This window comes from Panthera tigris, chromosome F2 (assembly GCF_018350195.1).
Source record: "Panthera tigris isolate Pti1 chromosome F2, P.tigris_Pti1_mat1.1, whole genome shotgun sequence".
In the NCBI taxonomy this organism is placed as follows: domain Eukaryota; kingdom Metazoa; phylum Chordata; class Mammalia; order Carnivora; family Felidae; genus Panthera; species Panthera tigris.
In genome coordinates this window covers 34,665,051-34,677,997 of record NC_056676.1, presented here as the reverse complement: position 1 = coordinate 34,677,997, position 12,947 = coordinate 34,665,051, and the positions used below count along the sequence as shown (strand labels likewise).

Here is a 12,947-nt window from a genome sequence, read left to right as displayed (position 1 = left end):
AAAAAAAAAACTTTTGTTAAAGCGCTGAAATTCTTTCTCCCAGATAAACCAGTAGTTAACATGAAAAAGCATTTTTGAACTTGTCGTTTCCCAGAATAAGCCTCATAAGCATGAAGAAAATAGAAGCAAAGCTATTAACCCAAACAAAGATAGGTAACTAGACCATACTCTAATAGTAAGTGTAAAAGGGGCTTCCTCCAAACAAATACTAAAGGACAGCTCCCTGACTTCTATTAAAAACAAATTTAAGACATATTTCTTCCCTTTGTCTCTTCAGGATATCAACTTCTAATAATAACAGGGTATGTGTTTACCTAGACCCAGATGCTATTTCACCCAGGTGGTAAAACTACTATAGATTTTGTTAACTGTAAGTTTTTAAAACAATTCTCATCCAGAATAAGAAGTGGCAAGATGTTTTTTGCTTTTGAGAACAATCATCTCTTTCCAAGGGTTAGCAAGCTGTGAAGAATCCTGAGACACAAGTCAAAAAGACTATAGAAGGAGAAAACTGGAAAGTTTCAAAGAAAAAACGTGTAAGTGATTTAAGAAGCTTAACTACTTGGAGTGCCTGTGAGCCTGGATTTCAGTTAAGGAGACAGCACTGGAGGGTTGTTTAAAGATGCATGGCATATTCTCTCCCTTAAATTAAGAGTGCCTCTAAGTAGTCAAAATGGCAAAATGCAACAATGCATATACATCATTCAACTGGTAAAATGTCGATGGCATTGCAGAGTGGTGGGTAGGAGGAAACGGTACTGCTACTGACTTTGTTGTTGTTTTGAGAAAATTCACTGCACGAATGATACTATGAAGATTCTCTACCACTTGCCAACTGTGTGAACCTTGGTATGAAACCCAAGCCTCACTATCCTTAACTGTAAAGTGGACCATGTATTAGTTTTCATTGTTGCTGAAACAAATCACCACAAACATGTCAACTTAAATCACAAATTTATGATCTTACAGCTTTAGAAGTCAGAAGCCTGAAAGAGATCTATGTTAAAATCAAGTTGTCAGCAGGGCTGCATTCCTTTTGGCAGCTCTAAGGGAGACTCTGTTGCTTTGCTTGTCCAGCTTCTAGAGGCTTCCCAAATTCTGTGGTTCACGTCCCCTTTCCATCTTCAAAGCCAACAATGGGTAATTGAGACTTTCTCACTCTGAATCTCACTGACTCTGAGTCACACAGCTCCCTCTTTCACTTACAAGGACCCTTTTGATTACAGTGGGCTCAATGCAAAATCCAGAATCTTCTCCCATTGCAAGGTCAGCTAATTAGCAGCCTTAATTCCATCTGCAACCTTAATTCCTCTTGCCATGCAGCACAGTTAATTCACAGATTCCAGGGATCAGGATATGCACATCATTGGGGCCATTATTCTGCCTTCTACAGACCTCATAAGGATCTTGTGAGAAATAAATGAGATAACATAATATGCAAAGTGCTTACCCACTGCCTATAAAAAGCCTTCAAATACTACTCACATATAAAATTTACATATAAGGTAAACATGACTCACTAAATGTAACCTAACTAAACTTATCCAAAGTAAGTCAGGATATATATAATAGCTGGATTTTTTTTCTAGTTTTATTAAGAAATATTTAACATATATCAGTGTATAAGTTTAAGGTATATAGCATAATTGTTTGATTTACATATACTGTGAAATGATTATAATAGGTTTAGTTAACATCTATCATCTCATACAGATATAAAAAGGAAATGGATAAAAAATTATCCTTGTGATGAGAACTCTTATGATCTACTCTCTTAACAACTTCTCTATACAGCATATAGCAGTGTTAACTATAGCCATCAGGTTGTACATCACATCCTTAGTGCTTATTTATCTTGTAACTGGAAGTTTGTACCTTTTGACCACCTTCCCCCAATTTATCCTTCCTCCCCCCCCCCACCCGACCCTCTGGTAACCATAAATCTGATCTCTATGAAGGTTTTTTTTTTTTTGAGATTCTACATGTAATGAGATCATACAGTATTTGTCTTTGTATGTGGCTTATTTCACATAATGTCTTCATCCATATTGTTGCAAAGGGTGGGCTTCTCTTGTTTTTTATGGATGAATAATATTCACTTGTATATATACCACAACTTCTTTATCCATTCAGGCATCAATGAACACTTAGGTTGTTTCCATGTCTTGCCTATTGTAAGTAATGTTTCTATGAAAATAGGGTGCAGACAACTCTTTAACATTTTAATTACCTTTGGATATATTTCCAGAAGTGGAATTGCTGGATCATATGGTAGTTGTATACTCCATACTGTTTTCTGTAGTAGCTATACTAATTTACAATCCTATCGACAGTGCACAGAGGTTCCCTTTTCTCCAAATCCACACCAGCATTTGTTATCTTGTCTTTTTTGATAATGACCATTCTAAAAGGCATGAGGTGATATTGAGGTTTTAATTTGCATTTCCCTATTGACTAGTGATTGTAAGCATCTTTTCACATACCTGTTGGCCTTTTGTATACTTTCCATGGAGAAATGTCTATTTAGGTCCTTTGCCTATTTTATAATTCAACTATTATTATTTTTTTGCTACTGAGCTGTATGAGTTATTTATATACTTTAAATATTAACCCCTTATCAGACACATAGTTTGCAAATGTTTTTTACCATTGTGTAGGTTGTCTTTTCACTTTGATGGTGCTTTCTTCTGCAGTGTAGAACTTTTTTAGTTTGATACAGTCCCACTTTTTTGTTGTTGTTGTTGCCTGTGCTTTAGGTGTCATATCTAAAAACGCATTCCAAAACCTATGTCAAAGAATTTTTCTATGTTTTTTTTATAGGAGCTTCATGGCTTCAGGTCTTATATTTCAGTCTCTAATCCATTTTGAGTTAATATTTGTGAATATTGTAAGATAAGGGTCAAGTTTCATTGTTTTATTTTTGAATATACAGTTTTCTCAGCATGATTTATTGAAGAGACTGTCTTTTCTTAATTGAGTGTTCTTGGTTCCCTTGTCAAATACTAGTTGACTGTATTAGGTTTACTTCTGGACTTTCAATTCTGTTCCAATGACTATTTGTTTTTGTACCAGTACTATACTGCCTGAATGAGTATAGCATTGTAGTATCCTGCTTTGTTCTTCTTTCTCACAGTATTTTTGGATATTTGGAGTCTTTTGTGTTCCTATTTTTAGGAGTGTTTTTTTCTTTTTCTGTAAGAAATGCCCCTGGAATTGTGGTACGGGTTGCATCAAATCCATACAAATTTTGGTAGTATTGACATTTTAATAATATCAACTGTTCCAATCCATGAACACAAGATAACTTTCCATTTATTTATGTCTTCTTTGATTTCTTTCACTAATATCCCATAACTTTCAGACTAGAAATCTTTCACCCCCTTGGTTAAATGTATTCCTAAGTATTTTATTGTTTTTGATACTATTTAAGTGGGATTGATTTCTTTATTTCTTTTTCAGAAAATTCATTGTTAGTGTATAGAAACACTGATTTTTGTATGTTAATTTTGCATCCTGCAACTTTACTGAGTTCCTTGATTAGTTCTAACAGTTTTTTTGGTTGAGTCTTGGGTTTTCTATATATAAAATCATGTCATCTGCAAATGGAGACAATTTTAGCTGGATTTTTTTACGGTCCTTAACTGAACCTTCCTATTTATGCCTATTGCAGTTTGAATCATTCCCATTTATATCTTCTTTATAACTCAGATTTAGTCAAATTATCAATTGAAAGCATATTCACATGTGCTTTCATGAGATCATTGTTTCAGCAGAGACAGAGTTTGCTAAGGGAAGTTGTCTATTTGCTAGAGTTAGCACAAAGACCGAGTTATTAAGCAAGCAGAACACATCTCCAAAGAGAAGTCATAGACATAGAACATCAACTAGGAACCTCTGAAGGGAAAACTGTGCTCCACAGCTTTCCATTATGCTCTATTCAGTTCTGAGATCAAATTGCTACTGATTTTTCATCTTTTTATCACTTCACACAAGTTAAGTGTCCTTGGGAGACACTACAGAGGGTAGCACATATCTCATCCCATTGATTCTAAATTAATTTGATTGTTTAGCAGCTACTGTGCTTCCTAGGCTGCTAAAGAAATTGTCTTAGGGTGATTTTTTTTTTCTTTTGTATAAATAAAACCTGTCCAGTAGAAGCTGTGGATTTTGCAAAATTACATTCAATATTTAGTTAATATATGTGAATATAATGTTAATATGTGAACATATATAGTTATAGTCTATATATATTATATATATATAATATATATATTATATTATATATATATAATATGTGAATATATAAAGTTAATATGTGAGTATAATTCACATAGAAATTCAAAACATTGACTACATTCAAGACTTTTTTCACAATAATAATAAAAACATATAAAAGTAACATATTTAGGAATTAGTTTAACATAAAGACTTTGTCTAACACTATTCAAGACATAAATATACCCCTTCAAAAGGTTGTCAACTGCTGCCATCTTTTCCCCTAAAGACTATAATTATTAATTTTAAAAAACTGATGTGAAAAAGTTAACTATCACAGGAAGATAAAAGATAGACAGGTTAACTTTTTCAAATCATACAGCAAACTTACCCAATGAATATTAAAAAAACAAAACAAATGCTTTATTGAAGTTGAAAAATACCAATATTATTATCTTTGTTATCTAGAAGATTTTTTTTAATCTCAACTATCACTAGGACTGTTCTATATTATTAGTCAATATATTGATAATCAAATATAGATATATGAATATTATAGCTATGACAAGAAGCCTTGAGAAAACGTTCTGGGTGTAGACTGACTATATAAAATAAGAAAATGCTGTCAATTGTATAAACTTCAAAATATTTAACTCTACTTTATAATTCCTATCATATAAATCAAACACTACAAAATAAAAACAAAATTAAATAGGAATACATTTCAGAGGAAGAATAATGGAAATTATCTCTTTTATTTCCTTGAAAATTTTAATCAGAATTCTCCTAGTGAAAACGAAGTATTAAGTAGCTCACAAAGGGCAGGGCTGTAAGACTGACTCTGGGTAAGCACAAAAAGACCTGCCAGAAACAAGGGGTTTGATCACTGGTGAGCCATGTGATCTTTCCATGCCTTTATTTTCTTTTTTCTTTAAAAGTATTTCTTACCTGAAGTTCTGAAAGTTCATAAAGACCCTCACCTTACGAATAATATACTTGAAATGTAGAGGATTGAAATGACTTCAGGGGGACAAAGTGCCCCATTTCTTTTTTTTTTTAAGTTCATTTTATTAATTTTGAGAGACAGAGAGATAATCCCAAAGGCTCTGCACTATCAGCACAGGGTCTGATGCAGGGCTGGAACTCATGAACCGTGAGATCAGAAATCGAGTCAGGCGCTTAACCAATTGCGCCACCCAGGCACCCCAGAAGTGCCCCATTTCTTATATCTGAGGTTAAGTAGCACTGAAAACTATGACCAACTGTTGATGTATTCCTTACTCACTTGGTAAACTGCGAAGTGGAGGAGGCGGCACATTGTTTATAGCTATCATATGAGACAAAATAGCTGCTGAGAGAGAAGGCAGAGGCATCCTGATGGCTCCAAGGCAGCTGGTCAGAGGCTACTGGAGAGGCAAATGATCCTTCTTTGCCTTGAAGCATCATAAAGCAGAATCCTCAAGGTACTCTTTGATAGGCTGAGTACTATGGAATCTTCATGTTGACAGTTCTTATACAGTGCACAGCATTTCCAAGAGTTAAATATTGACCAGAAAGAACTATATCCTAATCCTAGTCCAGTGTAATTTATGAAGGGGGTTTTGTTATCTATAAAGAGTAGTAAGAATGAAAAAGGAAATTCTACAAGGCAGATACAGGAGAATCAACAGCACATGAGTCCAGATTAGGTGAAATAATTCATTTCATTAGTCACCCATAGTCCAGAAACCTTTTTTCTACCTCCTAAATGTTTACATTGGGTATTAGATACTTTATTTGTAGTACCAGCAACAGGCTATTTATACTGATCTCCATGGCTACATACACAGGGTAAAATATCTCTTCTAATTATATACCAATAAACTTACCCCTGCTTATATGCAACCATATTCTACTGTAGTGTGACATATGTTTTGGTTATCTTCTGTTGCTTCAAAATAATGAGGGCTCATTACAAAGACTAGGGTTTAGAGACTTAATTAATGTATCTTTTGATCTGTGTTATCTCTCAAGCCTTTAAAAATATTTTCCTGGTTGGCACAAAAAGAGACACTCAGATCAATGGAGCAGAATAGAAAACCCAGAAATGGACCCACAAACATATGGCCAACTAATCTTTGACAAAGCAGGAAAGAATATCCAATGGAATAAAGGAAGTCTCTTCAGCAAGTGGTGCTGGGAAAACTGGACAGCGACATGCAGAATAAACCTGGACCACTTTCTTACACCATACACAAAGATAAACTCAAAATGGATGAACAACCTAAATGTAAGACAGGAAGCCATAAAAATTCCCAAGGAGAAAGCAGGATAAAACCTCTTTGACCTTGGCCACAGCAATTTCTTACTCAACACGTCTCCAGAGGCAAGAGAAACAAAAGCAAAAATGAACTATTGCGACCTCATCAAAATAAAAAGCTTCTGCACAGCGAAGGAAACAATCAGCAAAACTAAAAGGCAACCAACAGAATGGGAGAAGATATTTGCAAATGACATATCACATAAAGGGTTAGTATCCAAAAATCTACAAAGAATTTATCAAACTCAACACCCAAAAAGCAAATAATCCAGTGAAGAAATGGGCAAAAGACATGAATAGACACTTCTTCAAAGAAGACATCCAGATGGCCAACTGACACATGAAAAAATGCTCAACATCAGTCATCATCAGGGAAATACAAATCAAAACCACAGTGAGATACCACCTCACACCTGTCAGAATGGCTAACATTAACAACTCAGACAACAACAGATGTTGGCGAGGATGCGGAGAAAGAGGATCTCTTTTGCACTGCTGGTGGGAATGCAAACTGGTGCAGCCACTCTGGAAAACAGTATGGAGGTTCCTCAAAAATTAAAAATAGAACTATGACCCAGCAATTGCACTACTAGATATTTATCCAAGGGATACAGGTATGCTGTTTCAAAGGGGCACATGCCAATGTTTATAGCAGCACTATCAACAATAGCCCAAGTAAGGAAAGAGCACAAATGTCCATCGATGGATGAATGGATAAAGAAGATGTGGTCTATATATACAATAGAGTATTACTCGACAATCAGAATGAAATCTTGCCATTTGCAACTACATGGATGGAACTAGAGGGTATTATGCTAAGAGAAATTAGTCAGTCAGAGAAAGACAAATATCATATGACTTCACTCATAGGAGGACTTTAAGATACAAAACAGATGAACATAAGAGAAGGGAAGCAAAAATAATATAAAAACAGGGAGGGGGACAAAACAGAAGAAACTCTTAAATATGGAGAACAGAGGGTTACTGGATGGTGGGGCTAAATGGGCATTAAGGAATCTACTCCTGAAATCACTGTTGAATATATGATAACTAACTTGAATGTAAATTTTAAAAAATAAATTAAAAAAAATTTCTTAGTGTCATAATTGTAATAAATAATACTCAAAAGACTGTGACTGATGCCTGAGCCTGACCACTAGAACGGTAACAATTTATTGATCAACTTCATCTAGAAAACATTAATAACTAGAATTGAAAACTTTAGTTGGACTATAAAAGTAACACATTTATGTTGCAACAATTCCTATTAAATTGTATCTGTACTAAATCAATCAATCAATAGTATCTGTGTAATAAACTTCACCACAACTTTTCAATTTAATATATTTTCCTGTCCCCAGTTTTATAAACTCTGGACTCAGTGTAGACTCAAATCTGTTGAGTCTTACCATTGCTTTTCATTTTTATTTCTTATATACTAGTCAGATACCTTTACCTGCATAGGTCCTATCACAGAATTGTACCTTGACATCCCTACCATACCACCTTCGTAATCCCTACAGCCTTCATTTGACAGACTCCCAGATCTATTCTCTTCTCATCCTCACAGTCAAAACTCAAAGAACCAAGGATCGGTCATAAAAGTTAATTACAAAGTACTTTTGCATTTTTCATGTATTTTGAACAGATGGGTCTCTATTAGATGATTTTTTTCCCTTTGATAAATTGTTTTGATCAAATGAATCAAAGAAGTTTTCGAAGTCCCAAAGTTTCATAATGATCAATTTCCTCTCTGATTCCAATTTCATCAGTTCTTATTTTTATTTATTTCCTAGGTTTTTTCCCCTTCTTTTCTAAATTTTCACCTTTTCTTTTTTCTTTTCTATATTTCCTATATAGAAAACACATATAATGAAACCTACATATCATAGTAATTTCACATCAAACTCAATCTTGCTTGAAAATGCTTTTAAAAATATGAAAAATTGACAATACAAGTAAGAACATCAAGAGAAAACAGCAAAACAAACAATTTTAAAAGCTCACTTAATTTTATCTGAGTTTATATAATTTTCATGGTTTTGTGTATTTTCTAATATCTGCTGGTATATGTCAGGAAAGAATCCATCATATCACAAATTCAGCTCCTCCAAATGTTTCCTTTTCTTTTTTTTAAGTTTATTTATTTATTTAAAGAGAGACAGAGAAAGCGTGAGCAGGGGAGGGGCAGAGAGAGAAGGAAAGAGAGATAATTTCAAGCAGGCTCCAGGCTGCCAGCACAGAGCTTGACACAGGGCTCAACTCACAAACCTGTGAGATCACGACCTGAGCCGAAACCTACAGTCAGACACTTAACTGACTGAACCACCCAGGCACCTCTCCTCCAAATGTTTTCAATTAGTCTTTCCAAGGTATTCTGAATCCACTTCCGATTCATTCTAAGAACAATAACGTAATCACATAATCACATGATTTGTGTTGATAGAAAGATATATTAACTTGTCAATGCCTGCATATTCTCTATAAATCTAATCACTTCTCAAACACTTATTTATAAAATTATTCTGGGCAAGTCACTTAATCTGCCTTAGTTTCAATATCTTAATCTATACATATAATGCAATCATATATATATTGATATTAACATCAATACAAACATTACAATACAGACTATATATATAATCACAATGCATCATACAAACATGAAGATTAAATTACAAATGAATCTAAAGATCCTAGCATAGTTTCTAAATATATTAATCATTCAATTATAATTTTGTTAGTAATAATAATATTAATATTGCTGAGGTAAACCTTGAAAAATTCACATGGATTAAATACTTTTTAAATACTTTGAATAGTTTTTTTTAATATTTATTTTGAGAGAGGAGACGGAGGGAGGGCAGAGGGGGAGAGAGAGGATTCCAAGCTGACAGCGCAGAGCCCAATGCAGGGCTCCATCCAATGAACCACAAGATCATGACTTGAGCCGAAATCAAGTGTCTGATGCTTAACCGACTGAGCCACCTAAATACTTGTTATTAATGTAATAAGAAACCCTTTTACATGGGTTCCACTCACTCCTGCTACATAGTCAGCAGTAGTATATTACAGATTTATTGTCCAATATACACCTTAGGTATTGCTTCTGTATCACAAAAAACAGTAATAATAACCAAATTTACCATGAAAATTTTCTTTTTTTTTTTTTATTTTTTTATTTTTATTTTTTTTTATATTTTAATATATGAAAATTACTGTCAAATTGGTTTCCATACAACACCCAGTGCTCATCCCAAAAGGTGCCCTCCTCAATACCCATCACCCACCCTGCCCTCCCTCCCACCCCCCATCAACCCTCAGTTTGTTCTCAGTTTTTAACAGTCTCTTATGCTTTGGCTCTCTCCCACTCTAACCTCTTTTTTTTTTTTTTTTTTTTTTTCTTTCCTTCCCTTCCCCCATGGGTTTCTGTTAAGTTTCTCAGGATCCACATAAGAGTGAAACCATATGGTATCTGTCTTTCTCTGTATGGCTTATTTCACTTAGCATCACACTCTCCAGTTCCATCCATGTTGCTACAAAAGGCCATATTTCATTTTTTCTCATTGCCACATAGTATTCCATTGTGTATATAAACCACAATTTCTTTATCCATTCATCAGTTGATGGACATTTAGGCTCTTTCCATAATTTGGCTATTGTTGAGAGTGCCGCTATAAACATTGGGGTACAGGTGCCCCTATGCATCAGTACTCCTGTTTCCCTTGGATAAATTCCTAGCAGTGCTATTGCTGGGTCATAGGGTAGGTCTATTTTTAATTTTCTGAGGAACCTCCACACTGCTTTCCAGAGCGGCTGCACCAATTTGCATTCCCACCAACAGTGCAAGAGGGTTCCTGTTTCTCCACATCCTCTCCAGCATCTATAGTCTCCTGATTTCTTCATTTTGGCCACTCTGACTGGCGTGAGGTGGTATCTGAGTGTGGTTTTGATTTGTATTTCCCTGATAAGGAGCGACGTTGAGCATCTTTTCATGTGCCTGTTGGCCATCCGGATGTCTTCTTTAGAGAAGTGTCTATTCATGTTTTCTGCCCATTTCTTCACTGGGTTATTTGTTTTTCGGGTGTGGAGTTTGATGAGCTCTTTATAGATTTTGGATACTAGCCCTTTGTCCGATGTGTCATTTGCAAATATCTTTTCCCATTCCGTTGGCTGCCTTTTAGTTTTGTTGGTTGTTTCCTTTGCTGTGCAGAAGCTTTTTATCTTCATAAGGTCCCAGTAATTCACTTTTGCTTTTAATTCCCTTGCCTTTGGGGATGTGCCGAGTAAGAGATTGCTACGGCTGAGGTCAGAGAGGTCTTTTCCTGCTTTCTCCTCTAAGGTTTTGATGGTTTCCAGTCTCACATTCAGGTCCTTTATCCATTTTGAGTTTATTTTTGTGAATGGTGTGAGAAAGTGGTCTAGTTTCAGCCTTCTGCATGTTGCTGTCCAGTTCTCCCAGCACCATTTGTTAAAGAGACTGTCTTTTTTCCATTGGATGTTCTTTCCTGCTTTGTCAAAGATTAGTTGGCCATACGTTTGTGGGTCTAGTTCTGGGGTTTCTATTCTATTCCATTGGTCTATGTGTCTGTTTTTATGCCAATACCATGCTGTCTTGATGATGACAGCTTTGTAGTAGAGGCTAAAGTCTGCGATTGTGATGCCTCCTGCTTTGGTCTTCTTCTTCAAAATTACTTTGGCTATTCGGGGCCTTTTGTGGTTCCATATGAATTTTAGGATTGCTTGTTCTAGTTTCGAGAAGAATGCTGGTGCAATTTTGATTGGGATTGCATTGAATGTGTAGATAGCTTTGGGTAGTATTGACATTTTGACAATATTTATTCTTCCAATCCATGAGCAGGGAATGTCTTTCCATTTCTTTATATCTTCTTCAATTACCTGCATAAGCTTTCTATAGTTTTCAGCATACAGATCTTTTACATCTTTGGTTAGATTTATTCCTAGGTATTTTATGCTTCTTGGTGCAATTGTGAATGGGATCAGTTTCTTCATTTGTCTTTCTGTTGCTTCATTGTTAGTGTATAAGAATGCAACTGATTTCTGCACGTTGATTTTGTATCCTGCAACTTTGCTGAATTCATGTATCAGTTCTAGCAGACTTTTGGTGGAGTCTATCGGATTTTCCATGTATAATATCATGTCATCTGCAAAAAGCGAAAGCTTGACTTCATCTTTGCCAATTTTGATGCCTTTGATTTCCTTTTGTTGTCTGATTGCTGATGCTAGAACTTCCAGCACTATATTAAACAGCAGCGGTGACAGTGGGCATCCCTGTCGTGTTCCTGATCTCAGGGAAAAAGCTCTCAGTTTTTCCCCGTTGAGGATGATGTTAGCTGTGGGCTTTTCATAAATGGCCTTTATGATCTTTAAGTATGTTCCTTCTATCCCGACTTTCTCAAGGGTTTTTATTAAGAAAGGGTGCTGGATTTTGTCAAAGGCCTTTTCTGCATCGATTGACAGGATCATATGGTTCTTCTCTTTTTTTTTGTTAATGTGATGTATCACGTTGATTGATTTGCGAATGTTGAACCAGCCCTGCATCCCAGGAATGAATCCCACTTGATCATGGTGAATAATTCTTTTTATATGCTGTTGAATTCGATTTGCTAGTATCTTATTAAGAATTTTTGCATCCATATTCATCAGGGATATTGGCCTGTAGTTCTCTTTTTTTACTGGGTCTCTGTCTGGTTTAGGAATCAAAGTAATACTGGCTTCATAGAATGAGTCTGGAAGTTTTCCTTCCCTTTCTATTTCTTGGAATAGCTTGAGAAGGATAGGTATTATCTCTGCTTTAAATGTCTGGTAGAACTCCCCTGGGAAGCCATCTGGTCCTGGACTCTTATTTGTTGGGAGATTTTTGATAACCGATTCAATTTCTTCGCTGGTTATGGGTCTGTTCAAGCTTTCTATTTCCTCCTGATTGAGTTTTGGAAGAGTGTGGGTGTTTAGAAATTTGTCCATTTCTTCCAGGTTGTCCAATTTGCTGGCATATAATTTTTCATAGTATTCCCTGATAATTGTTTGTATCTCTGAGGGATTGGCTGTAATCATTCCATTTTCATTCATGATTTTATCTATTTGGGTCATCTCCCTTTTCTTTTTGAGAAGCCTGGCTAGAGGTTTGTCAATTTTGTTTATTTTTTCAAAAAACCAACTCTTGGTTTCGTTGATCTGCTCTACCGTTTTTTTAGATTCTACATTGTTTATTTCTGCTCTGATCTTTATTATTTCTCTTCTTCTGCTGGGTTTAGGCTGCCTTTGCTGTTCTGCTTCTATTTCCTTTAGGTGTGCTGTTAGGTTTTGTATTTGGGATTTTTCTTGTTTCTTGAGATAGGCCTGGATTGCAATGTATTTTCCTCTCAGGACTGCCTTCGCTGCATCCCAAAGCGTTTGGATTGTTGTATTTTCA

General features: G+C 35.4%; 1 protein-coding gene across 4 annotated transcripts in view; it reads right to left on the bottom strand.

The window, feature by feature from the left end:
* Positions 1-5,619, bottom strand: part of CNBD1 (cyclic nucleotide binding domain containing 1) — a 460,555-nt gene extending 454,936 nt beyond the window's left edge. For all 4 annotated transcript variants that reach the window (XR_006212925.1, XM_042973091.1, XM_015538490.2 and 1 more), the window contains exon 1: positions 5,501-5,619. Coding sequence is in view for 3 of the 4 variants with exons in the window: in XM_042973091.1 (XP_042829025.1) it covers positions 5,501-5,588 (88 nt within the window). In the remaining variant the exon portion in view is untranslated. The remainder of the gene's footprint in view (positions 1-5,500) is intronic.
* Between the last annotated feature and the right edge of the window lie 7,328 nt (positions 5,620-12,947).